Here is a 25784-nt window from a genome sequence, read left to right as displayed (position 1 = left end):
CTTCATTACTAAGTAATCTCTCTGTTATAAATTTATGCAAGTCAGAAAATATCTTTAAAATACATTTCATTTAGGTCTTAATGATCCACACATTTAGACAGCATTTTATGTTCATGCATTACTGTGGAAAAATTGAACTATGTAACAGGACACTGACTACTAAAAATGACTTGAGTTTCTGGGTTCTCTGCTAAAAAATCAAACCTTGGAGAAATGGAAGAGACTCCTTTGTGCAATGCAGATTGCCTTTGGAACTCTTTTTATCATTCTTCTTACTGTTGCCTTTTTAATAGACAAATAGTTTTTAAATTAAGGCACTGTGGACTTCTTGGACACAGGCACACTCCTGATAAGGCTTAGCATCTCACATATTCTGTTCTCTGATGTCTGTTTCCCAACTGTGTTAGGACCAGGACGCCCCTATAAGGCCATAGATTTCTCACACCAAGGACCTGCGTTTGTCACCTGGCACAGATACCATTTGTTGTGGCTGGAAAGAGATCTCCAGGTTGGTGAAAACCCTACATGCATCATCTAAACAGTGCTTGCCTTTGAGGAATACATGATGTTTGATACACTTATTTCGGTGATAACTAGTCGAGGAAAGTAATATGCTCAGCATTTCAGATGGCTTTCCTTTCTGTGTGTGTTGAGTATCTAAGTGTGCTCTCTTGACAAATTAGCTATGTGTGAAGATGTTGTGAATTTTCCCTCCTGTTGAAATTACGGTTCTGGACTGTTTCATCTTCCCAGTTCTCCCTACTTGTACGCATTTGATATTCTTTCTCTTTCAGATGTTACATGTGCATAAGATTATACAGCATTTTCCTTTTTTCTTTTTAAAATCTGGTTTGTTTCTCTTAGCGTAATGTCCTCAAGGTTTGTCTACTTTGTTGCAAATGTTGGGATCTTCTGCACTGAATCAGAACAGTTGCCTTGTGCTTATCTACATATATGCACAAATGCATATGAGACATTTATGCATTCATGTGGACATATACGAACATGTTTTTGTATACTGACTTTTAAAAGACCCATTTGGTTGGTATTTCTGGTTTTGCTATACAATTGGCCAAGAAACATGCCAGCCACTGCCTTACGCACCTCTGCGTCGCATCTGGCACATACACAGAGTGACGGGACCTACCTTCACTTTCAGAGACTCATCGGCAACGAGTCCTTTGCTCTGCCCTACTGGAACTTTGCAACCGGAAAGACGGAGTGTGACGTTTGCACAGACGAGCTGTTCGGAGCAGCAAGACAAGATGATCCAACGCTGATCAGTCAGAACTCAAGATTCTCCACCTGGGAGATCGTGTGTGACAGGTAACACGATGGAGCTCTGGAGACGGCTTTCCCTCAGTTCTGGGTGACAGGACTGTGCTTCCCTGTCTTTTTCTCTCTCTGGTATGTGGAGCTTTGCTTACATGGTCCTTAAAGCAGCCCCCCCCCCCCTTCCCAGGGGAGGAAGGAGCTTAAACATTCAAACTTCTCAAATTAAAAAGTCAATGTGCGGAAATCGTACAAACGGGTTGAATGTTCTTGGGCATCGTTTGGACACCAGGGGAGCGGGTTTACCCTCAGGAGCAGTTCCGGCCTTCAGCCAGCAATTGCCGAGCATCAAGCACACCGCTGGGAACAGAAGAATGAATAAGATCCAGGCCTTCTGCATTTACAAAGATCAGTTTGTGGCAAATGAATTTCCAAGCAGTTTGAGAAGTTCTATAATAGGTGTGTGTGTGTGTGTGTGTGTGTGTGTGTGTGTGTGTGTGTGTGTGTAAAGCCAAGAAGAGAGTCAGGACAAGTCCACAGGTGTGTGGAGCTGATGGTTCTGAGACAGGAGGAACATCTAGACCCTGGATACACATGGGGGAGGTGAGGAGGGTGCTGCTGGATGGTAGGCTCTAGCTGAGGGGGCACCATGTGCGACTTTGTAGAAGCCTCTTGAAAAGCTAGCTCACAGGTTCCCAAGGAGTTGTGCGGCACAGAAGCACAGACCTTGGGATGTGGGAGACTCAAAAACATCTCTTAATCCTTCAAAGCTACATGAGCCCAGAGTCCTGGAAGAATTCTTTCTTCAACACGTCCTTTCCATGTGCAGCTCAGTATCCTGCCTGTCCTTTGGGGATCTGTTCCAAGATTCCCAGGGATCCCTGACTCTGCAGGTAGTACCAAACCCTATGCACTCTGATTTTTCCTACTTATGATCAAATTTAATTTATGAATTGGTACAGTGAGAGATCAACAACAACAACAAAAAAAAGCCAATCATAAAGCAACACAGTCACAAAGTGTTGTGAGGTAAGACCAATGTGAACACAGTCTCTCTTTTTCTTTCCAAATTAGTTTCTCAGCTCACTGTAGAATATTTTACACCAGCATTGGCTGCAGGTAACTACCCATGAAAAACAAAATTGTGGATGAGGGATAACAACTGTGCATCAGAAAAAGATTCCCCAGCAGGCTCCTCTGCTTTCCTTCGTTCATTTCTTCTCTCCCACATGCCCATGTTTTGACTTGCACTGCTCTGCCTCCCTACCCCCCCGATTCAGTCACTTTAGGACTACCTCCTGGGCACGCAGCTCTTCTGAGGGGCCCAGCCCTGCCGCAGGAGTCTGTCTGCTGTATTCTTCACATCCTGAAACTGTCAGGCCAGACCTCAGCTGGCAGGATGTCCCAGATACCTTTGCACAGCTTCAGTCCGTCCCATAGAAGACCGTTTCCCACCACACCTTTGTCTATGTTCTTTGTGTGGTAAGAAGTTTCTGTGACCATATGAGATTAGAGAATACTCACCTCAAAATGTGCGTGTTTTTAAAGGCTACTTGGACCATCTTCCAGCCTCCGCAAGTGAACATAGTATTCCCGGTTGAGGGGAGCCTAAGCATGCCTGGATCTGGAGCTCGTTTCAGAGACCATCTCCCTGGAGCACACTTTGGAAGTGATGCCTTGGGGCCTTTTTGTGAGCTGGTGTTAGGGTCCTGGCGTCCTCCATCTTTGCCCATGTCTTTATTCTATTCTCACTTGCAAACTTTTTCCTCCTCACTCTTTGAAACCCATGCGGTAATGTCATTACAATCTCTCTCTACCCATGAACTAGTACTCTGAGACTCCGGGCTGCCCACAGCAGGCCTTGTGAACCCCTCTCACCCTCACGTTTACTGCCTAACTACTGAGATCCAACTGCCTTCACTAGGGTCCCTATGTGGCTCTTAGTTTTTACTTTCAAAGACGTTTGTTTCATGGCCTGCAGAGGTGACATCATGGTAAAGGGACTTGACGGAGAGTCATGAAAACTGGAGTTCCCATCCCAACACCCACGTAACAAGCCAGGCATCCCAGGCAGGTCCGTCACCCCAGATTCATGGAGGTCAGACTTAAGAGGCCAGGTGGTGTTTGCTGGCTTCTTGCCAAGGAAATATAACCCCCAGGTGTGTGTACCCCTACACACATATGTGCACAGACTCACATAAATAAGTATATGAACTAAAAATTATTATTTATACATTATGATTTATTTATAAACATATGCACCTATTATTTTAAAGTTATAATTATTTAATAATTGTTACAACTATTTTAATTATATAAATTATGGGGTATAATATTGATAACTTTGTATGTGTGGGTGTGTGTATGTGTATGCATGTATGTATTTAAGGTAGGACAACCAAATCAAGGTTCTTGGGACCTTTATCACTTTAAATATTAAAAAATGTTTTAGTACTTTGTAGTAAGAGACTGGTCGATCGTTCCTAGCTGCCCAGACCCAAAAATAATCACACAGAAACTGTATTAATCACCTTTTGGCCTATTAGTTCTAGCTTCTTATTGACTAACTCTTACATCTTAAGTTAACACATTTTTATTATTTTATATTTTACCATGAGGCTCGTGGTTTATTGGCAAGGTTCCAGTGCGTCTGTCTCCTATGGCAGCTATGTGGCATCTCACTGACTCAACCTTCTTTCTCCCAGTATTAGGTTTATTTTTCCCGCCTAGCTGTATTCTGTCCTATCACAGGCCAAAGCAGCTTCTTTATTCATTAACCAATAAAAGCAGCACATATACAGAAGGACCTCCCACATCAGTACTGCATTTTATCTGTGTAATTTTATCTGTTTTTCTGGCTTCCTGTTTGTCTCCAGTTGGCCTAAATGCTTCCCCCAGGTCTACACATCTATCCCTCCCAACTGGCTTGGTTCAGTGTAATAGAGGCTGCTGTATTACCCCTTTAACTCTTTCAGACTCAGTTACAATCACAGCTGACACCATCTGGCTTGTAAACACTGTCACATTATCTTGGACGGAATGGAAATTATTATCACATTGACTCCTGTATTCATGTTTTGGGCACCTGTATTTTTGAAGTGTTTCTGTCCATGATGACTTCGGAATGGTCATAGTTTCGTGCCTGTTTCTGACCGTGTAAAGTAACTAATGACTGTGCCCCTTCCTGAGTTGCTTGGAAAAAAATTCATGGTGTCACCCACAAAGTTAAGGTATGTTGTTTTCAATTCTGTACATCTTAGCTTGGATGACTACAACCGCAGGGTAACATTGTGTAATGGAACCTATGAAGGTTTGTTAAGAAGAAACCAAGTAGGAAGAAATAGCGAGAAACTGCCAACCTTAAAGAATGTGCAAGATTGCTTGTCTCTCCAGACGTTCGACAATCCACCTTTCTTCCAGAACTCTACCTTCAGCTTCAGGTGGGCACTCACCTCTTCTACAATACCTGAGAGCAGTGGTTCTCAACCCAAAAAAGTGAGAGTTAAGAGTATGTATGCACATAAGGTTCTAACAAAGCGTGCAGCCCCCCGGGAAAAGAGTGTGACCTTCTCCAAGCCAGATTTGTTCTTGTTCTCTAGAACTCACCACATCCCACATAAATCACTAACTTACACGGGGCTAGCCGCAGGGCAGACCAAACGCAATTCCAGGAATTCTACTGACTGTTGCAGGGCTCTGGAGCTGCTACTAGAAGTGGACGTGGCCCTGAGATTTATTTCAAAAGTAGGCAAAGAACTGGCCATGGTGGAGCATGCCTTTAATCCTAGTATGCAGGGGAGGCAGAGCCAGATGGATCTCTCTGAGTCTGAGGCCAGCTTGGTCTACATAGTGACTTGTAGGCCAGCCAAAGACACATAATGAGACCCTGTCTGAAATAAACTAAGAAAAAAGAAGGTCAAGGGTAACATTTAAGCGTGTGTTCATCTTTCCTTATGACAAAAAAATGCTCTTAAGCCAGGCTGCAATCTCCCTAGACTTGAGCTGAGAGTGGCCCCTAAATTGTGGTTCTTGGGTCACAATCATGGCTTCTTTAGAAGTTGATAAGGAACAAACATTGTTAGGGCCCCACCTATCCTTACCGGGTGGGAAACTCTAACAAAAGGTCATGAACATTTTCTTCATTGATTCCAAGGTCATCTTACTTTTGAATACCACCGTGTCAGTGTGCAGATGTTTAGATTTCCTGAAGATATAGATGGAAAAGAGAGAAGAAGAAGGGAAATGCTGGGGTGTGTTTAGAAGCATAAGTGTCTTCCAGCTAAGCCAAAAGTCTCCTTCACCGAGAAATATGAATACAAGATCCTATCTGTGTTGATTCAACTTATTCATTTATTGAACACAGCTCATGTGTTGAACAGGATAAGAAGCCCTGGCAATAAAAATCTGAAGGAAACATAGTCCCTGTCTTTCAAGGCTTAAAAAACAAGAATAAAGATAAATAGCTATACTGCGCACAAAAGAAAGCAATGTAACCAAGCAGGGGCAGGGGTAGCATTGAGTTCCTTCCCCTTCTGGGAGATCCTTACAAAAGGGTAAAGGAAAGAACCCTCAGCCAGTCAGCTGCAGAGTTAGACTAGAAGATGGTGAGATAGCACAGAGTCCTGTGCCAGTCTTTACTGAAGTCACTGACGCTTTGGTTTCTCTCAGGAATGCTCTGGAAGGTTTTGATAAAGCAGACGGCACTCTGGATTCTCAAGTCATGAGCCTTCATAATCTGGTCCACTCCTTCCTGAATGGAACAAATGCTTTGCCGCACTCAGCCGCCAATGACCCTGTGTTTGTGGTACGTTCAGAGACTCAGACCAGCTGAAACTCCTCCGTAATCTGTCAGCCTTATTGGGTTCCCAGTGCAGTAAAGATTTGGTGTACACAACCACTGATTTTAGTCCGCTGGGGAAGCGTGGCTGGAAGGCATGTGAAGCCCCTCCTCAGAAGCCCATCCTGTAGGGATGGTTGGGTTTAGATGAGCTTAACTAGGAGTTTACGGTCTAGAAGATAGTATACAATTAGCAGAGTTCTGTCAATCATAGAACAAAAATGCGTACCATAAATTAGCACAACTATAAATCACGTTTTACCGGCAAATGAGTGGTATTGAAAATGTTAACTGCCCACAAATGGCTGTTAGCTTGTTGTTGCCTATTGACAACAAAGGCGTGGCTAGACAGAGGAAGGGGGACAAGGCTTGATGAGAACCAAAATGCTTCAATCATGGTGGTGATATGAAACCCAGATTTCGAATCACGTACTGTTTGACTTCATCCTTCTATGGGAAGAGAAGACAGCCATTAGAAAGAGCTGGCACTGGCTGCTCGGGGTCCTTATGGCTCTTTAACATCCCACGTGCAATGATTGGCTTTGAGAAATCTGATTTCAGTCTCACTTTCAAACAGGGATTTTGGCAACGCTTGGTAATGGGTTATCACCTTCAAAACCCCAAGCTACATGGGTTCTTAAAGAGAAGTTTCTCCAGGAGTTCTCTGGAGACAGCTCCAATGGGGACGAGGACAGACAGGGCCACGCTATGCAGCTGCACATCACAATGTGTTTCCCCAAGAGGTGGTCCTCCGTGAGCACAGCTACAATGCAGGCCTACCATGGTCTGGAGGCGAGAAAAGATGAATATGGTCATATCAATTTTATTATAGTATGCTATTGCTTTATATCATCCTATTAGTTAATCTCTTACTATTCCTGGGTGATATTCATCATAGGTATGCATGTATAGGAAATACATGCTACATACGAGGTTGTTATTACCTAACAAATACCTCAGTTCAGGCATCCACTGAGGGCTTGGAACATACAGCAGCTGTTTACTTCTGTCCCAGACGAACACACTGGGTTATCACATCTTACAGGAAAAGAGTGTAGAGAGGTGGGAGACTCTTGGCCAGGGGACATTAGAGAAGACTGCTCAGCCTTGGGTCTGTGCCAGATGGTTTGAAGAAACAAGCATGGGATTTTCACTCTGGGTCGATCCTGTCAGGAAGAAAGGGTGATTCTATCTTTGGGGACTCAAAGCACTTAACCATAGGGAAGGCAGACTAGACACTGTTTATTGGTCAATCAGCTGCAGTCATTTGTGGCAGACAGCAAAGAGGACCCTGGGTATTTTGTCTGTGCTCAGACATGCTTATAGGTTCTATTGGCTTGGACCGGATCCATTACAGTCGCAGGGGGCCCTGTCTGATGCTGGTGTTCCATGTAACAGCTCTGTCTGACAGCGTACATCCAGGCCTAGCTGACACTACCAGGCCAGTTCCTGTGTTGAGGTTGCTTTTTCTTTCTCAAGCGCCGTTCATTAAAGTCAGCTGGGAAGATTTACAGAGCAGCAACACTGGTTTCCTAGTGCTGACCTCCAGCAAGGCATCTACTTTGGAGGCCCTCAACTCACACAACAAGCTCTCCGTCTCTCCTCAGAGCTGTGTGTCTTAGGTAGATGATTTAGGATCCTTCATAAAAGGAAATGTGCTTCCACTTTTGGGTAGTTTTTTGGATTTAGATTCTTCCAGAATCTTTTCATTCATCTGTTGGATTTTTTTTTTACATTTACAAAATAATTTATTTTTTGAACTTTCTCCTCTTCAGAGCCTTCCATAAAAATATGGAACGCTTCACGAATTTGCGTGTCATCCTTGCGCAGGGGCCATGCTAATCTTCTCTGTATCGTTCCAATTTTAGTATATGTGCTGCCGAAGCGAGCACTCATCTGTTGGATTTTATTAATGTATCTTAGCTTGCTCAGATTTTTATAGAAACACCTGACTGACTTGTTAGCTTAAAATAGTGCCCCTGTTCTGGCCAGGGGGTCAGTCAGCTTAAGGTCCAAATGCTGGCACAGTTAGCATCAGATGAGGCTTTTGTGTTAGTTTTTCTCGTCTGTGTGACCAGTACACCTGAGGAGAAGCAGCAGGAAGGGAGAAAGTGGCTTAGAACGCAAGGCTATCAAGGTGGAAAAGCAAGGCAGGAAGGATGAGAAGCCGCCAATCACCCTGCATCAACACTGGAAGCAGAGTGAGCAGGAAGTGGGGCCAGCTTATAAAACCTCAAAGTCCTCCCCCGGCGAGCCGCTTCCTGTAGCCAGCTTCCACCCTCTAAATGTCCATCGTATCTTCCTGAACAGTGCCACGAGGTGTAAATGAGGCGTCCCAACACAAAAATCTATACGCGACATTTCACATTCAAGTCGCAACAGCTCTCCTCCTGGGCCTCCTGGCTGTAACCTTGATGGTGGAAAGAGAGGGGTCTCATGTGCTATTTCTTAGCAGGACACGAATTCTGTCACATCAGGGCCTCACCCTGAAGACCTCAACAAACCCTAGTTACCTCCTACATCTCTAAATGCAGGCTGGTCAATGAGAGTGATCGTCAATACGTGAACCTGAGTGAACTTGTCAGTTCACAGCTTCAGCAGTTTAGCGAAGTTTGTCTTCACAGACTGCTGGGAGGTCACATGACACCAGGAAGAAGGACACTGGATTCTAAGTCCGCTTGACTTCATTTAGCCCCAACTTGTTCAATCAGGAGAGTATCCCCGAATAACACGGGCCTCTGTTTCCCGTCTGCAGGTCACGTGTCTTATTCTCTGAGTGGGATAAACACTGTGCTTATTAATTACAAAGGTAACTTTACCTCAGGATAACGTGATGATGCTCTACACACTCCAGAGAGAATCTGAATGTTATTAAAAAATAACACTGGTTTTTGTGGTAGTCTGTGGGCGAGGATTAGAGAACTACACCTAGGGTTTGAATTCCTAAACCTTAATTGACATTCCTTATCTTCTCCTCTCGTGCAGCCGGTCCTGCCCTGAGGCAGCTGCTACAGAGTCCCTGGGATTTCAAAGGTGACTCACTGTCCTTTACTGGACCTGAGCTGTAAAGAAGAGGGTGTCAGTGAAAGCGTAGTTTCCAATGACATCAGCTTGCCCAGGAGTGTGAAGGGTGCAGTCCCCGGGAATCTATATATTACTGGGGATCCTGGGTGGATTCTACGGTGGCCAAAATGAGTTTTAGTAAATACTGACGTCTAAGGTGATGGGCTAATTATTCCTGCTAGAAATTGCTTCTCCTGTCAAGTATGTATAGTAATAATGCGTGATGGGGTTCTCAGGAGTGTGGCCTGTTGGCCCCTGTCTCTGACCAGGTGGGAACTAATCTTTGACATATTTATGCCATTTCCATCATGCTGGCTGTGGTGGATTGAAAGAAAATGGCCCCCAAAGGGAGTGGCACTATTAGGAGGCGTGGCCTTGTTGGAGTGGATATGGTGTTGTTGGAGGAAGTGTGTCACTGAGGGAGTGGGCTTTTAGGTCTCCTATATGCTCAAGGTGCCACCTAGTGTCTCAGTTCACTTCCTGTTGTCTGCAAATGCAGAACTCTCAGCCACCTCTCCAGCATCATGCCTGCCTGCGTGTGGCCATGTCCCACCAGGATGATAATGGACTGAAGCTCTGTAACTGTGAGCCACCTCCTCAGTTAAATGTTCTTCTTTATAGGAGTTGCTATTGTCATGGTGTCTCTTCATGGCTGTAGAAATCCTAGCCAAGACATTGCTTGCTGTCTCTTGCTCCATGTTATGGCCTTGGCTACCCCACTTCAGCCATAAGCTCATGCCCAGGTTTCCAGAATCTATCTGTCATCTCTTCTCTTAGGTCTCTATTAAAGGTTTTATTAAAGTGTGCACCTTCAACCATAAACTTGAGCACACAAGCCCTGTTCATTAGGAAAATGTCATAACTTCTTTTGTCAGTATTACAAATGATTTTCAGGAGAATCATGCAGTTCTTTAACACACTGAGGGTGAGATTACAAACCTCCCCCTGCTCCTAAAGGAAATAATAGCAAGATGCTAGTAAACCAGTTTTCTCTAGGACTCCTGTCTCCTTGAGGAAGCCCGTGAACCTCATTAAAGCCTACAGGCACAGGGCAGATTTTTCTGTAAATGGCCAGATAGCAAAATTCTGGGGTTTCTGTGCCCGAGAGACGCTGTTGCACGTACTCAATTTCTCAACTCCCTTCCCTCTCCCCTCCACCTCCTCTGTCGCTTTCTCTCCATCCATCCCTGCCTCCCTTGCTTTTCATTATTTATTTGTACTTGGTCCTGGGAACTGAACCTGGGTTCTAGGGTGTGCTCAGCAGATGTGGAGCTATATCCCCAGCACTTCCACTGAAGCCTGAAAGCAGCCATAGATACTGTGTAAACTACCGAGTGCAGTGTCCCAGTAGAAGGCGACGTGGAGAAATAGGCAAGAGGACCACGCTTGTCTTATTTCACTCAACGCTATGAGCTCATAGTTTTTTCATGTTGCTGGCCCTTAAAACAAGGGAATTACATTCTTTGTTTGAAGTCAGGTTATAGGGCATTCTTCCTGTTCCCAATCTTTCTCTATACCTTTCATGTTTTCTGTTTGGCAATGGAGTCTCACTATGACACCCATGCTGGCCTTGAACTCATAATCCTCTGTCCTAGCTCATGGAATATTTCCTTTAGTCATATTCTTTTCCTGTCCTAGCTGAGAGCACACACGTTAACTCTATTCATGAAACACACTACAGCTCAAATGCAGTTCAAGGGGACTAGACATCAGGTTGCCTTGCTCTTTATTACTTTTGATGCCTTCCATATTGAAAATTTAGGGGAGGAGTAATAATATATTATTGTATACATATGAAAAATAAAATGAAACAGAAAGCCGGAGCCTTCGTTAGGTGGAGGGAATAACATTTTGGCACTGGTATCAGAACCCATGCGTACTTAAGGCTGTTTACAAAGAGGTTCTGCTGAAGTCAATTTGGCTTTAAATTATTTTTCATACTGAGATTTAGGTTTAAACTATTTTAGTTGACAGAGTTATAGCTTCAGGTATTTCAGATTCGTGAGGCAATTTATGGAACTATGCTGCATACTGTTTTTTATTAAGATTATTCTCATGAAATCTCTACAAGCAAGAAAACTGCGCAGTTGTGTAGGGTCACAATGAGAAGGAAGAGAAGACAGAGCATTTAGATGGAGGGAAAAACTCTGAAGCAATGTCTGAAATTCTAATCATTCTTATGAGTTACAGCAAATCCATGCATTCATCATGAGGTTAGGCCACCGGAAAGCCAATCACTGCTCTCTTCTGTATCAGATTCTGACATAGTTCAGAAAACATGAAAAACCCAGTACACTGTAACATTAAATAGTTAACTGTTGAGAAGGAAGCTGAGCTAGACCCTCAGGATGCTCTTTTGGGAACTCTCTTTAAATAGGGCATGCAGCTGGTCTCTGTGCCTAGCTTATTCTACCTCACACCATGTGTTGCAGATCACCTGTGTTTTCACTGAAGGCCACACCACAAACCACCAGTAAGAACTGAGCAGAAGCTAGGCATGGTACTACATGCCTATAATCTCAACACTCAGGAGGTAGAGGCAGGGGGATTGGCAATTCTAGGCTATCATTGGCTGCATAGTAATTTTAGAGCTAACCCGGCCTACATGAGACCCTAAGTTAAATAAAAAAAGTAACTGAGCAGTCTTTCATTGTATATACACACTACTTTTCTATGTAATTTAAAGTTATATTTCAAGATACAGTTTATGTGGTTTGGGGGATGGGGTATCCCATGTAGGCATGAACCCTACCAACTGTGCTGTGTTCCTGGCCCTTGTACCACCTTTTCAAGGTCAAGTCCTCTGTGGTGCATGGAGATTGACTCCCCATTTGGCTACTGTGACTAGTACTGTGAGAAGCAGAAGGCATCCTTTGGCATACTATGTCCTTCAGATGTAAACCCTGGGGTGGAGTTTGGGAGCATGGAGTAGCTCTCATTTTCATTTTCAAGGCCCTTCTCTGTTGTTTTCCATCACGGCCTTACTAAGTCCATACCAACAGTGTAGAAGTGGTCACCTTTCTCCACAGCGTCATCAGGACTCTTACCTTCATCTTCTTGGTAGAAGTCCTCTAGCTGGAAAGAGGTGACTTCTCTTTGTGGCTTCAGCATCATCTTTTTACAAGCTACATGTGTTGAGTTCTTCAAGTTGGTTGGGAAGTCCATGAGTTGGCTAGGTGGTAATAGCTAACTCATGTGTTTGTTTTCCACCAAATCTACTATAATTCTAAATGCACCGAGACTCCAAAGCCCTCTTATTACCACCCCTCCCCATCTAGTTTTTGTCATTTGATGTAAGGTACCATCATCTGAGAGGAAGGAATCTCACCTGGAAGAAACTGCCTCGATCAGATAGAGCCACGGGCATTTTCTTGATTGGTGATTGATGCAGGCTGGTCCAGCTCATTATAGGCGGTGCTACCCTCAGGCAGGGAGTCCTGGGTGTGTAGGGAAACAAACTGAGAAGTCAAGAGAAGCAAGCCAGTGAGCAGCACTTCTCCGTGTCTCTGTTTTAGTTCTTTCCCCGAGTTCCTGTCTTCTTTCATGATGGGCTGCAACTGTAAACTGAAACAAACCACTTCTCCTCAGGTTGCTTTTAGTCACAGTCTGTATTGCAGTGATAGAAACCTGAGTTGTTAGGATAGTGTGTCTGTGTGTGCATGTGTACACACGCGTGTGCATGAGCAGACCACAGATTACTATAAAGTGTCTCAATTAGTCTCCGCTTATTTTTCGAGTCATTGTCTCACTAAATCTGGAACTCAGTGGCTTAGCTAAACAGACTGGCTAAGGGACCCTGCAATACATCTCTTTCCAAATTCCCACTATAGGTGTATACACAATAGCTCCTGCCTTTTCATGTGGGTTCTGAGGATCTGAACTCAGGACCTCATGCTTGTGTGGCAACTCCTTTACCTACTGAGACATCTCCCCAGCCCGAAAAAAGGCTTTCAAATTCTCGTAATTCCATTTTCAGTTTTTACATTTAGATGTTTTAAATTCACGTCTATGTGTGTGTATGTGTTTGTGCGTGTGTGTGTTTGTGTGTGTGTGTGTGTGTGCTTATTCCCCTTTGCACCATGTGCATGCAGTACCCATGAAGACCAGAAGAGAACATTGAAAACCTGGAGTAGTTACAGCCTGTGAACATCATGTGGGAGCTGGGAACTGAACTCAGGTCTTCTGTAAGAGTAGCCAGCACTCTTAACCCCGAACTGTCTCTCTGATGGTGGAAGTTACAAAAGAATCCCACACTAGTTCACAATTACGTATAATAAAGGGCTATTTATTTAGGGGTAGACTCACACACAGATCACAGTCCTAGATCAAATCCTCTGCATAAATGAAGAACAGGAATATCTAGCAGCCAGAAGTGAGAGCTGGAACAAGAGAGTGAGTGCATGCTTTACAGCTGCATTTATAGTATAAGAGACCACGCCTAAGTGGGCTAGTATCTTAAAGGCTATTGGCTGGAGGAGCTTTCAAAGCGTCTCTCTAGCCTCCATTTCAATTTTTATACTTCCTTTCTTTCTTTCATGTTTCAAGTTGTATATAGTAATATTATACTTTATAAATTATATGCAATATATTTCTACTTAGCTATTTTAATTATAAAGCTGTTCCATAGTTTCTTAACTTTTCAGATTCATTTAGTGCTGGGGATTTAAGCCAGGGCTTCAAGCATGCTAACTAAATGTCTGCTCCTGGACTGTACCTCCCACGCTCCCTAAAATTTTGAATCTTGAACTGAATAAAGTACATAAGAGGTAAAAATGTCCAAAATTAAATCTTAATATCATTGCTATCTTTCAGGCATTTTGTTACTGTTTTTTACCCTACATATATTTTATAGACATAGACGCAAATAATTACATATTTAATTAAATGGAGATGTACAATAGACCCTTTCTACCCTCTCCTCCCTGCCGTTCCTCTCCCCTCCCTGTCCATTCTCCTTTACTTCCCTTCCGTGCCAGCACACACCCTTTCATAAACGGTGCTCTCTTTCCCTTGGCTTCTGGTTGGTTGGTGATCTGCTGCACAGATTGATCATCAGACTTTAACCAGTCTCTCCTAGGTGGGCACTGCTTTAGTCCACTGTGTTTGGCAGTAGCAGAAAGCCTGGGGCTGGGTAAGTTGTACAAGTCAGATTTATTTAGCTCATGTTCTGGAGGTCTGAGAAGGTACTGGGATCTCCTGGACTTAAGGGGCTCATGTAGAGCCAACGCACGACAAAGACAGACAGCAAGAAAGGCTTCCTCAAGAGAGGAAGCCAAGAGTTGAGGAAGCCACCTTCAATAATAGTTCACTCTAGTAGCTGGACTCTGGTCCTCTTAGGCAGCTCCGGCACTCACTTGACTACCAGGAAGAGAGTATTAGCCAATCAGGAAGCAGGTCCCTCATGACTTACTTAACGTTCCCACAACCCCCTTACAGCTTTAGGTTAGGAATTGAAAGTCAACATGAGTTTTGATGGAGACAAAGCACATTGAGGTCACAGCAGGCATTTAATGGTTTCTAATGCTTTGCTTTACAAAAAATGTCATGATAAATAACATGAGCAGGTAAGGCGAGCAGACAGGATGGAGTCCTTGGACTGAAGTGTGGATAAGGCATTTGCCAGTGTGGCAGAGCCACCCTCACCCACCACTGGCTCCTCCTTTTGTCATTATGTATTTGGCCCTATGCTGTCTTTTCTTCCCTTCTTTGCTACTTTGGCAGGTGAAGAAATTTTCATTTGAATGTCTCTTATAAGTGAACTTCAGTATCTTTTCTATGCACTTGTTTACACTTGCTTTTATATGATCTGTATGTTCATTTCATCATAACTTACGTATAATATTTTTAAATCCCAAATACCCAATAGAATCAGAATTAGTGAGAGGGATTTGTTCTCTATGTGACTCAGAGGTTGCAACATTCTTTGTGTTGATATTTTTATGTAAAATCTAGCAACCTGTTCATGTAATTTAAAATTTTTCATTTTATGTGCTTATTTTTAGTTTGTTTATGCAAATCTGTTGTGGTCACTGATACCACATCTAGCCTGGCCCTTACATGCTCAGTGAGTGACTTTTTCGTAGGGTCAGGCATAGGTTGGTAGACTGTGTTGTCTGCCAGATGTGGAGTCCTGGGCTAAGCCCTCCAAATCCCCCATTTTACTTTCTGTTATTAAGAAGCTGTTTTATTATCAAGCGTTTATTCAATGACAGCTCCTATTCTAGAGGTGTGAATACAGACATAGTATTCTAACTTCACACAACTCTCTGGGCTAAACCACACTCCTTGTTTGCAAGGCCTAGAACACAAGATTCAGAGACGCTGAGGAGTATGCAAGTAGGGAGTGCCTGAGCAGAGTTTCCCACTCACGTTTCCTCTGTTATTCTTCTAACGATTTTGCCTTTGTCAGTTGAGACGATTCTTCACTTGGTCCCATCACAATTGCTTTCACTGTAGCTGAGCTAATTTAGTGATGTTAGGTCATGCTAGGCAGAGCGAATGCTAATTGGCGAAAGGCATGCCTGAATAATTTTTCACAGCTTTGAAAAGATGGGGCCATTGGTTTTACTGTATTTATGTTCCATAAATGCAGTGTCAACTTATTTAATATGCAGCTTTCATGTAACAGACATTCAGTCACTGGCTCCGAAGTAGCATCATGTCTGGGTAGGAGCTGAAGTGCCGGGGAGGGTGACTGACCACTGCTGGCAGAAGTCTCCGTGGCTTCATCTGGGAGTGCTACTTTGGCAGATGTTAAAGGCCTTTTCAACCCTAGGCTTTGTAAGCACAAACACACACAGTTGAGAACTAAGTCTGTACCAAGAACTGAATTAAATGCACTTCCTTATGCATTAAAGTATGACTCTAGTGGCAAACTGTAATTTATGTGAAGATCTAGGATGGTCTAGCATCAGCTTCAGTTCTCAACGCAGAGGGCTTTGATGATTTGCAACAAAACATAGCCTGGGGGCAGCTCTGGGCAGACTCCACACTAACACCTCCAGAGTTCCCTCTCTTCAGGGATGCATGCAGACTGGCCACCCCTTTGAAAGTCGATACATTAATAGCAGAACCCGGTTGCACCCAGCCTTTGTGTATGCTCAGAAATTTCAAAACCATAAACACTTTTCCCCTCAAGGAATTAACAACTGAATTCCAGTGTTCACCATAGCCCCCTTTACACTCATGCTGTTTGGCCTTGTACGGCATGCATGGTATATACAATTTAGTCATAGCCGTATATGCATACACAGATTTTGTTTTACCTTGTCATGTAGCTCTGACTGGCCTGGAACTCACTATGTAAAACAGGCTGGCCCAGAACTCACAGAGATCTCTCCAGGGCAGGAACTAAAGGCATGAGCCAGCACAACTAGCCTTAATAGCTTTGAAAACGAAGTGTCCTTAGGAATTCTTTCACTGTATCAGGTTGGCTCAACTTTTTGTTTATTTATGCCTTTCACCTTAAGTTTTTTTAAATTAACTTTTTTTTTCATTTTACATACAAGCCCTGGTTTCCCTTCCAACCCACTTTCCCACCTTCCCATCCACCTCCCTCCATCCACTCCTCAGAGTGGGTAACGGCTCTCTTGGGAAGTCAACAAAATCTGGCATATCAAGTCGAGGCAGGACTAAGCCCTCCCCGCTGTATCAAAGCTGAGCAATCACCTTATGTTTTTTGGGGGTGGGTTTTGAGATAGTTGGAGCTCACTTCATAGCCCAGGATGGCCTTGAACTCAGAGAGCACCACCTGCCTCTGCCTCCTGAGTGCTGGAATTAAAGGTGTGCACCACCACTGCCTAACTTCACCTGAAGTTTTATTTAGAGCATAACACCCGTGTGTCCTCGTTCCCACCCACCCTTGGGACTTGTCAGCAATCAAGCTGAACTCACCCCTGAGTTCCGAGTCTAGACCCTCTAGCACTAACATGTTTCCACCATGAGAGCGTCTGGACTCCAAAGGTTGTCTTCCTGGGGGCTAACAAAGCTGCAGTACGCTGGTCCTCAATAAAGCATGCATCCTTCTGCAGCTGGGCTCAGCTGTTTGTAGCTTCTTGTCTCCAGGTGCAGAAAGTCTTCGCATTTCTCTACTATGGTGAGAATCTGGATTTATAGCCCTCTGAGTTCAGGCCCTTCGGCAGCAGCCTTTTCCTTATATGCATTCTTGTATGGTATTTTCTTGCTGCTGAGAAGAATGTTTGTTCATTGATTGCTTTCTCCTGCAAGGGTTACATTAAAAAGTTTCTTAGCCATGTGCTCACATTTTCTGTCACTGTGCTTCTGAAATGAGAGTTAGTACACCCAATCCTTGTACCTCTCCTTACTTTGCTTAAACAGAGCAGAAAAGAACTGTGCAAAAATTTGCCCCATTATTTCTTAAATGTTAAATTTTTAATATCAAAATACAGTTATGTCCCTGGGTAGTGGATAAAGGTCCATAATAATGTGCATTTACTTGACCTTTGCTCCTCATAGATGACTCTGAAATAACATTTGACTATTACAGCAGTAATACTCAAGTTCATTTTCAACTTGTGTCTAACAAAGATATAATTAATGTCCCAAGGAAAACCCAAGGTTGCTTGCTGAGGAACGATGTTCACAGCTTTAGCAAAAGCACTCATTGTACGGGCTACACTTTGTCTCTTTGTAGCCTTGGATAAGTTATTACTCACCGTATATTAACCATACTCTTTGCGTCTTTTCAGAACACAGGCTCCCCCTCTTTTACTGCATCCTGTAAATTGGGCACTCTGTATGCGGTTCCTACTAGAGCATTTATTGTATGCTTTATGGCCCTTATGAGACCTATTGTCTTTCATCATTTTCCTCCTTTCTTTTATCTCTGCCTGTTATAAATTGCTTTGGAGTTTTGTCTGATTTTTTTTAATTATATGCTCTGCACTGGGAGGATTTCTACAAGTTATTAGCTTCTTGCAGCATGAACCCTGCATCTTCCTTGTGTCTTGAGGGTCTCTTGTCTTTTTCCTAATGACAGTGTTATCTCTGACTCGGATTCAGTGGCCATAACAGTTTATAACTGGCTTAGGAGCTCCTAAGTCAAGATCTGTGCTTCCTCCTTGTCAAGCCTTAAAAACTCATTTCTATTGTGCATAGTCCTGAGAGTTAGAGCAATGGTGGAAAGAGTTTATTGTGTGTGAAAAGAAATATGTGGTTTAAGAACTCTGGCTTTGTCTTTAAAGGGATGAGGATGGGCTGTCGAGATGGCTCAGCGGCTAGACTAGACGGCTCTTTCAGAAGATCTAAGTTAACACCCATGTCAAGTGGTTTATCAATGTAGCTCTCGCTCCATTGGCTCCGTGTCTCTGCAGGCACCTAGCACACACTCATACCTCCTGGCCCTAAGGTACAGAGGTGTACAGTGAATTCTAAGTAAGGTAAAGATTTTATTGTGAAATGAACTCTGGCTTTAGAGTTAGACTTTCTGGGTCCCAACTCTTACTTCTTCATGCCATCTGTGTGCTTTGGGACAAAACTCTCAATGCCTCTGTACTTTATATTCTGGTTAGATTGTGTCTCCCGTCACTGGCGTACTGAAGCCCTAGTCTCTAACCACTTGGTAAATGACTGTTTGGATGTCATGAGCTCAGACAAGGTCATGTTAGAGGGTTGTAGGTCCCTGATCCCATTATACAAGGGACCTTAGCTTACTTCCCTCTCTTATAGCAGAATTTCAGACTGCATGAATTGTAAACAATAAAATTTCATTTTGTGTATGGTTGTGTATGGTTTTGAAGGCCGGAAAGCCCAAGAGCGTGGCGCAGGTGTCTGGTGTGGGTCTTCACTGCATGGTGGCAGTGGTGGAAAGGCAGTGTATGGATAAGTGTCTGACGAAGGAGGGAAGAGCAGGCAGAAATCATTCTTTTTGTGAGGGAATGGCTCTCAGAGCAGCCTCTCCACAGTCAGCCATCTGTGCGGTCAGAGCCCCCGTGACGGTTTACCTTTAGTGGCAACAGAATTCCAGCATGGCTTTAGAGAGACATGCAAGCAGTGGTAATTAATGTCTCTACCAACAGAAGGAGTCTGAACATGACCAGCACGCATTATGGGGAGATGAAGCCTCGATAAAGATCACTGGAGGGAACTCATTCTACTCCCATCTTATTTTGGAGCTCTGTCTTCTAGAACTGGGAGTTTGTGGTGTTTAAGGCCCCCAGGCTATGGTCCTTCCTTACAGTACTCTGAGCGTTGCATGAAAATAACATCCATTAACTCAGGCAGTTTTGAGGTTTCAATGTGTTATTAGATGTAAAGTTCTTAGGGTAGTATTTGACATGGAACAAGCACTAACAATATCAATTAGTGTATTTGTTAAGTGCTAATTATGTACCATATGCCCTCCTAAATGTTGTCTTGTTATTAGCTAAATCTACAAAGACGTGATGCTGGAGGAAGAGTAGCCTGCTTATCATGATAAAATACAAATTTCCCCTTCTTCTCCCATCAGCCATTGTTCCTTGTTAAACTAGTGCGAGTACTGACGCTGTAGTTGATGTGACAGTCACCATTGCTAACAGCTCCCACACGACAGAAGCTATTATAGTTGCTGTGTGTTATTCCCATCTTCCCACTGCCATGTGTTGTGTAGGGTGTCCCACAGGTGTCCACTACTGATGTCTTCAGTGCTCTCAGTGGCCATCGCTCGTGAGCCATGTCCTCCTCATCTTAAGCCTTGTGGACCTCTCCTTCTCAGTTACTCACACTAGGGTTCAAAAAACAGTTTTCTCTCTGCGTGTTGGTGTAAGGGTAAGTCTGTCCTGGGCTGTTTAGACCTTCTCCCTCTCCTCTGGTTATCCACTGCTGTGTTAGAGATGACCTGACACTTGGCTTGGAGCTTCCATGACCCTTTAATTTCTCACGATTTCTTATGCATTTGGACAGTGGCTTTACTGAGCCAGTGTGTGTCAGGATCTCAATGCATTGGTCTGACTAGCTCTTTGTTCCCTTTGGCTTCTCCATGTGGTGTCTCTGCATGACTGAGTTGGGCTTCTTCCCCAAATGGCTGCCTCTCCAGCGAGATAGAGCTCGTGTATGGTGTCTGTGAGTTGATCACTCTAGGACATAGGAGGAAGAGCAGATATTAGCCATGATCACCCTCAACTTGCCGTTCAGGCAAGAAAGAGGAAGTCTCACAGCTATGTGTGAGTCTCAGCTGAACTCTTGCTTTTACACCCTGTTAAAAAAGATCAGGGCTGCGCATATGGGGGTTGCACAGGTGATGTTTTGAAACGTATAACGATTGCAGTGTTTGAAAAGCAGTATATAGCTTCTTTGAGAAAATAAATAGATGCATTTTGTGTATTCAAGCAGTTTTGGACTTTTTATTGCTGTGCAATACGAAGAATTCAAGTGAAAGGTTTATAAATCAAGTAGGTGAAGGGTGAACAAAATCTGAAAATCCACTTTCAATGTTTCCATTTCTCTTTTTATTGCTCATTTATTTTACAGTCATGGTAAATGCTACCTCTTCTGTTCTGCTAAACTCAAAGGGGGGGAATCTTGAGTAAATACGTATTTATCATATTTGCCTCTCTCCTGAGAGAAATAATTAGCACAATGTGCTGACGAGCTCAGATGTTTCCAAACCAGTGTGACATCTGCAACATAAACTCTCATTGTCCACTCCATCAAGAGCTTCCCCATGTCCTTTGAGGAGATGTGTCCACAAGTCATTGCAGAGTGCGCAGGAAAGCATCGGTTGCGTGTCACCAGGACTAGGCTGGGTACGGCTTCTCCCGTGCCAAGAACTGCATTCCATTGTCCGAGAGGCCTTGAGTTGGGTTAGCCAATCAGCACTGTGTTCAATTGTCTTGAGTTGGGTTAGCCAATCAGCACTGTGTTCAATTGTCTTGCAGGTCCTCCATTCCTTCACAGACGCCATCTTTGACGAGTGGTTGAAGAGAAACAACCCTCCCACAGACGCCTGGCCTCAGGAGCTGGCACCCATTGGTCACAATCGGATGTATAACATGGTTCCCTTCTTCCCGCCAGTGACTAATGAGGAACTCTTCCTAACCGCAGACCAACTTGGCTACAATTATGCCATTGATCTGGCAGGTAAGGAATCCAGCTGCTAAGTGGGTGACTCACTCAACTTCTAAGGCAGCTTTCTTTCTCTCTCTCTTTCTTTGTAATGGCAAGCAAGACTGTTAATTGAAGCATTCATGCTGAGTTAAGTTTATTGGCTATTTTTGAGAATACCTTGAATTTAACAAGATAAGTCATTAAGCTACCAATTAAACATCATGCAGGGGCTAGATGCAGATCATTTGGGAAAACTGTAAATTGTTAAGAGACCCTGTTCTACAGAGCTGCTGTCTTACTCTTCTTCCTGATCTGACAGTGTTATCTGCACTCATCAGATCCATGAATCTGCCCTGTGACTGTTGAGATGCGCAGCTGATGAAGTCCAAGCGACTTTCACTTACCTGTGGGCAGGCAGGAGCCGGTGCTCTCATCTGCAGGCAGAATTGTGATTACTGAGACAAATCATCCCAAGATTCAAAGACCAGAAAATAGCAAAACCTCAGCTGTTGTGGAAAGTAATAGAATACGGCATGTGAAAAGATTATTATTGGTCATGCAAAGCGGTCACAAAGAGTCACTGCGTAGTTTGGAAGGCCGAGTTTGGGAGCTTGTGCAGCTTTCACAGCTGACCGTTTCCCTGCAGGGGTTTCTCGCAGTTTTTGTTTCTTTTGAGTTCTTTCATTTAGTAGCTAAGGAAGCTCTAGGCCGTGGCATCTGCTGCATGGCTAACACATCTGTCTCAAATTGACCCTGTATCTTTGGGCGGGTTGTGAGGAGGGATAGTCTCATCCCTCTCTAACCCAAGATAGAAAGCAGTGAGGGACTTGGGAAAGACTTTCCCTACACGATGGGTGGAAAAATTGGACTTGAGAAGACTGGGAGCCGCCAAGTAGCTGAGCAGGTGTTTTAGACAGAAGGAGAAGATGGACAGGGAGGGGCACAGGTGGCTTTAATTGAAGTCTAGAAGAGGAAAGCTTGGTTTCACTCAGATGACTTCTCAGAGTGCGGCATGTCGGATGCTTTCAACTAGAGCTATAAGATGTGTCTGATGCTGTCTACCCCCTCCCTGCCATCTTTATTGTCCTTCCTTCCCACAGTGCAGGGAGGGGCTTTCTCTGAAGTCCGCATTCACCTAAAGCCTGGTGCTCCAGAGGATCAATAGAACAGACTATATTTGATGGTGCATTGAGAGTCCAGGGAGCTTGTTCCAGGAACACCATCAATTTCCCCTGAAAGCCCACTGAGTCTTTCCCTACAATCACCCCAGTTCCAAATGGATGGTTCTCAGAGGTTCACATTGTCTGGAGCTCCCATGCACTTACACAGCCGTGGCTTTTGACGCCCTTTCTCCTGCTAATAAGCTGATTGTTGATCTGTTTCTTTTATGGGCTCAAGCAACCTTAACTTCAAAGAGCAGAATGAAAGTCCTTTTGCTCCCACACCTTGCTATACTGGAAGGGCCTAGGCAGAGAGTCACTGGGTCTTATGGAAGACTAAGAATCACCCTAGGTTTATTAGAACATCTCAGTTTTCTAAAACATGAAATCATTTATAGACAATGATGATGACGGTCACATACAAATGTGAAGATATTTTAATACCACCAAACTACATTTTAAAAAGCCATAATGGTAAAAATCTATAATATATGCATGCTACCACAATTCAAAAATAATTTTAAAAAGGCAAACAGGATTTAGACAGTAAGAGGCAGTCATTTTTTGTGTCTCCTGAAAGAAAGGATAGTACAAAAATCTGCGGTTTGTTGGTTTGTTTTTAAGACAGGGTCTTCCCATGTGGCTCTGGCAGGCTTGGATCTTGCTATGTAAATAGCAGTTCAGGCTGCTTTCAGACTCACAGAGATCCGCCTGCCTCTGTCCTGGAAGTGAGGGTCAGGTGTGGAAAGAGATGACTTGGAGGGGACCTTCAGCAGTTGCTAAGCTGTAAGGAAATGACACGTAGCCATAAATATGTTTAAAAACCACCTTGACTCCATGGGAGACTCCACGCTATGGCCATGAGTGGAGAATTAGGGTTGCCATGTGAGAGGCTCAGATTTTATTCACATGACTGAAGTAGATATGGTTTGCTTCTGCTGGTGTCTCTGTCAGGGGAGTCCATTGCATTTCTGACATGTATTTATCATCCATTGCAAGGGTAGAGACAATGCAGAATTTCCTACTGTGGGCTGTTTGTTTAACAGTCCCCCAAAGACCATCTTGGCTCTTATGTCTTCTAATGAGTTTCTAGCTTACTAAAGCTGTTCTGTATTTCCTTAGAGGTTTTGTTCTGCACCTAAACATTTACTGGAACAGATTTACAAAATCTAATAAGCCTTATTTAAATAATGGAATAACATTTCCAGCTTCCCTGAAAAAAAAGTTGTGGGTGTGATAAACTACAAGAAACCAGAAGATAAAATTGTGGCAAGGGTAGTTTTGCTTTGCAAAGAAACGTACAGGTGAAAGGCAAACAGCCTTTCCTCCACTAGCAGTGTTTGACTGATGAAACTGTAATCACAGGGTCTTCTTCTCTGTTTCCATTTCAGCGGAAAAAGCTCCAGTTTGGACCACCACCCTCTCGGTGGTCACAGGAACGGTAGGAGCTTTTGTCGGTCTCTTGGGGCTGCTGGCTTTCCTTCAATACAGAAGGCTTCGCAAAGGATATGCACCCTTAATGGAGACACATCTAAACAGCAAGAGATACACGGAGGATGCCTAGGGTGCTCTTGTCTTACCCTAGGAAAGAGGCTGGCCAAGCCATAGTCCTGGCATAGGCAGTAACTAAATATATCTTCACTGATTTTGCTTTCAGTAAAAGTCTCCAGCATGCTTTCTTTGGGAGCGATACCAAAGTACATGAGCACTTTGGTAGTGATGATGACCCCTACATGTGATCTTCTGTAGTGATGGTGACCACCCCGCCCCTGACAGAGATGCTTACATATAGTTACATATGCTGCTTTGCTTATTTCATATTAGCAGTGATGCTTGCACCTATCACATCACAAGCGTGATGGGGTCAATTATCTGTGACCTTGATTAAAAATCCTTATACTGATTAAGCCTCTTCCTGTTCTGAAAGCACTGCCACCACCACCTCCACCACCACCACCACCCCACCACCACCACCTCCACCTCCACCACCATCACTGCCACCTCCACCTCCACCACCATCACCACCACTACCACCATCACCACCATCACCACCACATCATCACCACCACCTGTTGTAAGAAGGTCACTTGTTGGTTTCCAACCTCCCTGGCTAGCTTAGACCCGAAATAATCACACAGAAACCATATTAATTAAATCACTGCTTGGCCCATTAGCTCTAGCTTCTTATTGGCTAACTCTTACATATGAATTTAACCCATTTTTATTAAACCATGTATCACCATGTGGCTGTGGCTTACCAGCTAAAGTTCAGGTGTCTGTCTCTGGTGGGGCTACATGGCGTCTCCCTGACTCTGCCCTTCTTTTCCCCAGCATTTTGTTTAGTTTTCCCTGCCTAGCTAAGTTCTGCCCTGCTATAGGTCTAAAGCAGTTTCTTTATTCATTAATGGTAATCACAGCACACAGAGGGAAATCCCACATCAACCACCACCATTATCATCATCATCACCACCACCACCACCATCACCACTACTACTACCACCCAAAACAGTATAAACACTGAGTAGACCCCTTTAAACTTGCAGATAAGTGTGTTTTGAAATCAGGATGAGATCAGTCAAAATATCTTTGCAAGTAGTAGTGTTTGTGAGGAGTATGCTTGTCAGCATTTCACTATTATATTGAAACACATGAAGCAAGCTAACTTTATAAATAAAAAAAGTTTTTTTAATCACTGTTTTATAGGCGTCAAGGACAAGGTGCTGAATTTGGTGATTTTGTTGTTGAAATAATCCTAAGGTTGTATAGAACATTACATGAATCACATAGCAAAAATTAAGTGTCTGTGTCTATCTGTGTGGTCTCTGTCCTTTTTACAGAATGCACCAGAATTCGGTAAGGGCTTTCTGGCGGTCTTATTGAATCCTAATTACTTGCTCACCTCCAAAACAATAGTTTAAATTTTGCCTTCTTAATTCTTCATAATGGGGGTTAGGTGTTAATCCATGAAGCTAGAGTGGGGGGCTGGAGGGATCACACTCAGATGATGTCCAGACTTTGGGAGGGAAGGGAGTAGAGCAAACTTACAGGGTATCTGCGAGATATACCACCATCTGGGGAGGTGTGGAACATACTCAGACCACATCCTCTTAATCCCACCAACTGAGGATAAGACCACTACCACATTTTAAAGTCCAATTTGAAGCAAGTTTTAATTGAATACTGGCCAGGTAGATGAACTCTGTCCAGCTCCATCTCTGGTTTCCCAGAAAAATGGCCCCAAATCAAGTTTTGCAGTTGGTTGAGTATTTCCCATCAGGGGCAAATATACATCCTGATGTACCTTCAGCCTAGATCTAATCAGGGACAAGTATACATCCTGCTGTAATTCGTGCCTGTGAATTCCTGGCTGCAGTCTTGGGGGGGAAATAACCTGGTTGTCTGCTGCA

The 25784-nt window shown here is 43.7% G+C and overlaps 1 protein-coding gene and 1 non-coding gene across 2 annotated transcripts in view; one reads left to right on the top strand and one right to left on the bottom strand.

Moving 5' to 3' along the window:
* The window catches only part of Dct (dopachrome tautomerase), a 34662-nt gene extending 10307 nt beyond the window's left edge, over positions 1 to 24355 (top strand). The window contains exons 3-8 of the mRNA XM_005355659.2: positions 408 to 508; positions 1160 to 1326; positions 4533 to 4712; positions 5941 to 6076; positions 21049 to 21250; positions 23769 to 24355. Of these exons, the coding sequence (XP_005355716.1) occupies positions 408 to 508; positions 1160 to 1326; positions 4533 to 4712; positions 5941 to 6076; positions 21049 to 21250; positions 23769 to 23941 (959 nt within the window). The 3' untranslated portion in view covers positions 23942 to 24355. The remainder of the gene's footprint in view (positions 1 to 407; positions 509 to 1159; positions 1327 to 4532; positions 4713 to 5940; positions 6077 to 21048; positions 21251 to 23768) is intronic.
* On the bottom strand, positions 7895 to 8001 carry LOC113457054. The gene has a single exon (XR_003377703.1). It is a non-coding gene; the product is annotated as a U6 spliceosomal RNA (small nuclear RNA).
* Positions 24356 to 25784: the final 1429 nt, after the last annotated feature.

This window comes from Microtus ochrogaster, chromosome 17, assembly GCF_000317375.1.
Source record: "Microtus ochrogaster isolate Prairie Vole_2 chromosome 17, MicOch1.0, whole genome shotgun sequence".
NCBI classification, from domain to species: domain Eukaryota; kingdom Metazoa; phylum Chordata; class Mammalia; order Rodentia; family Cricetidae; genus Microtus; species Microtus ochrogaster.
Note: the sequence above shows the minus strand (reverse complement) of the source record. Positions and strands in the feature narration are given on the sequence as shown.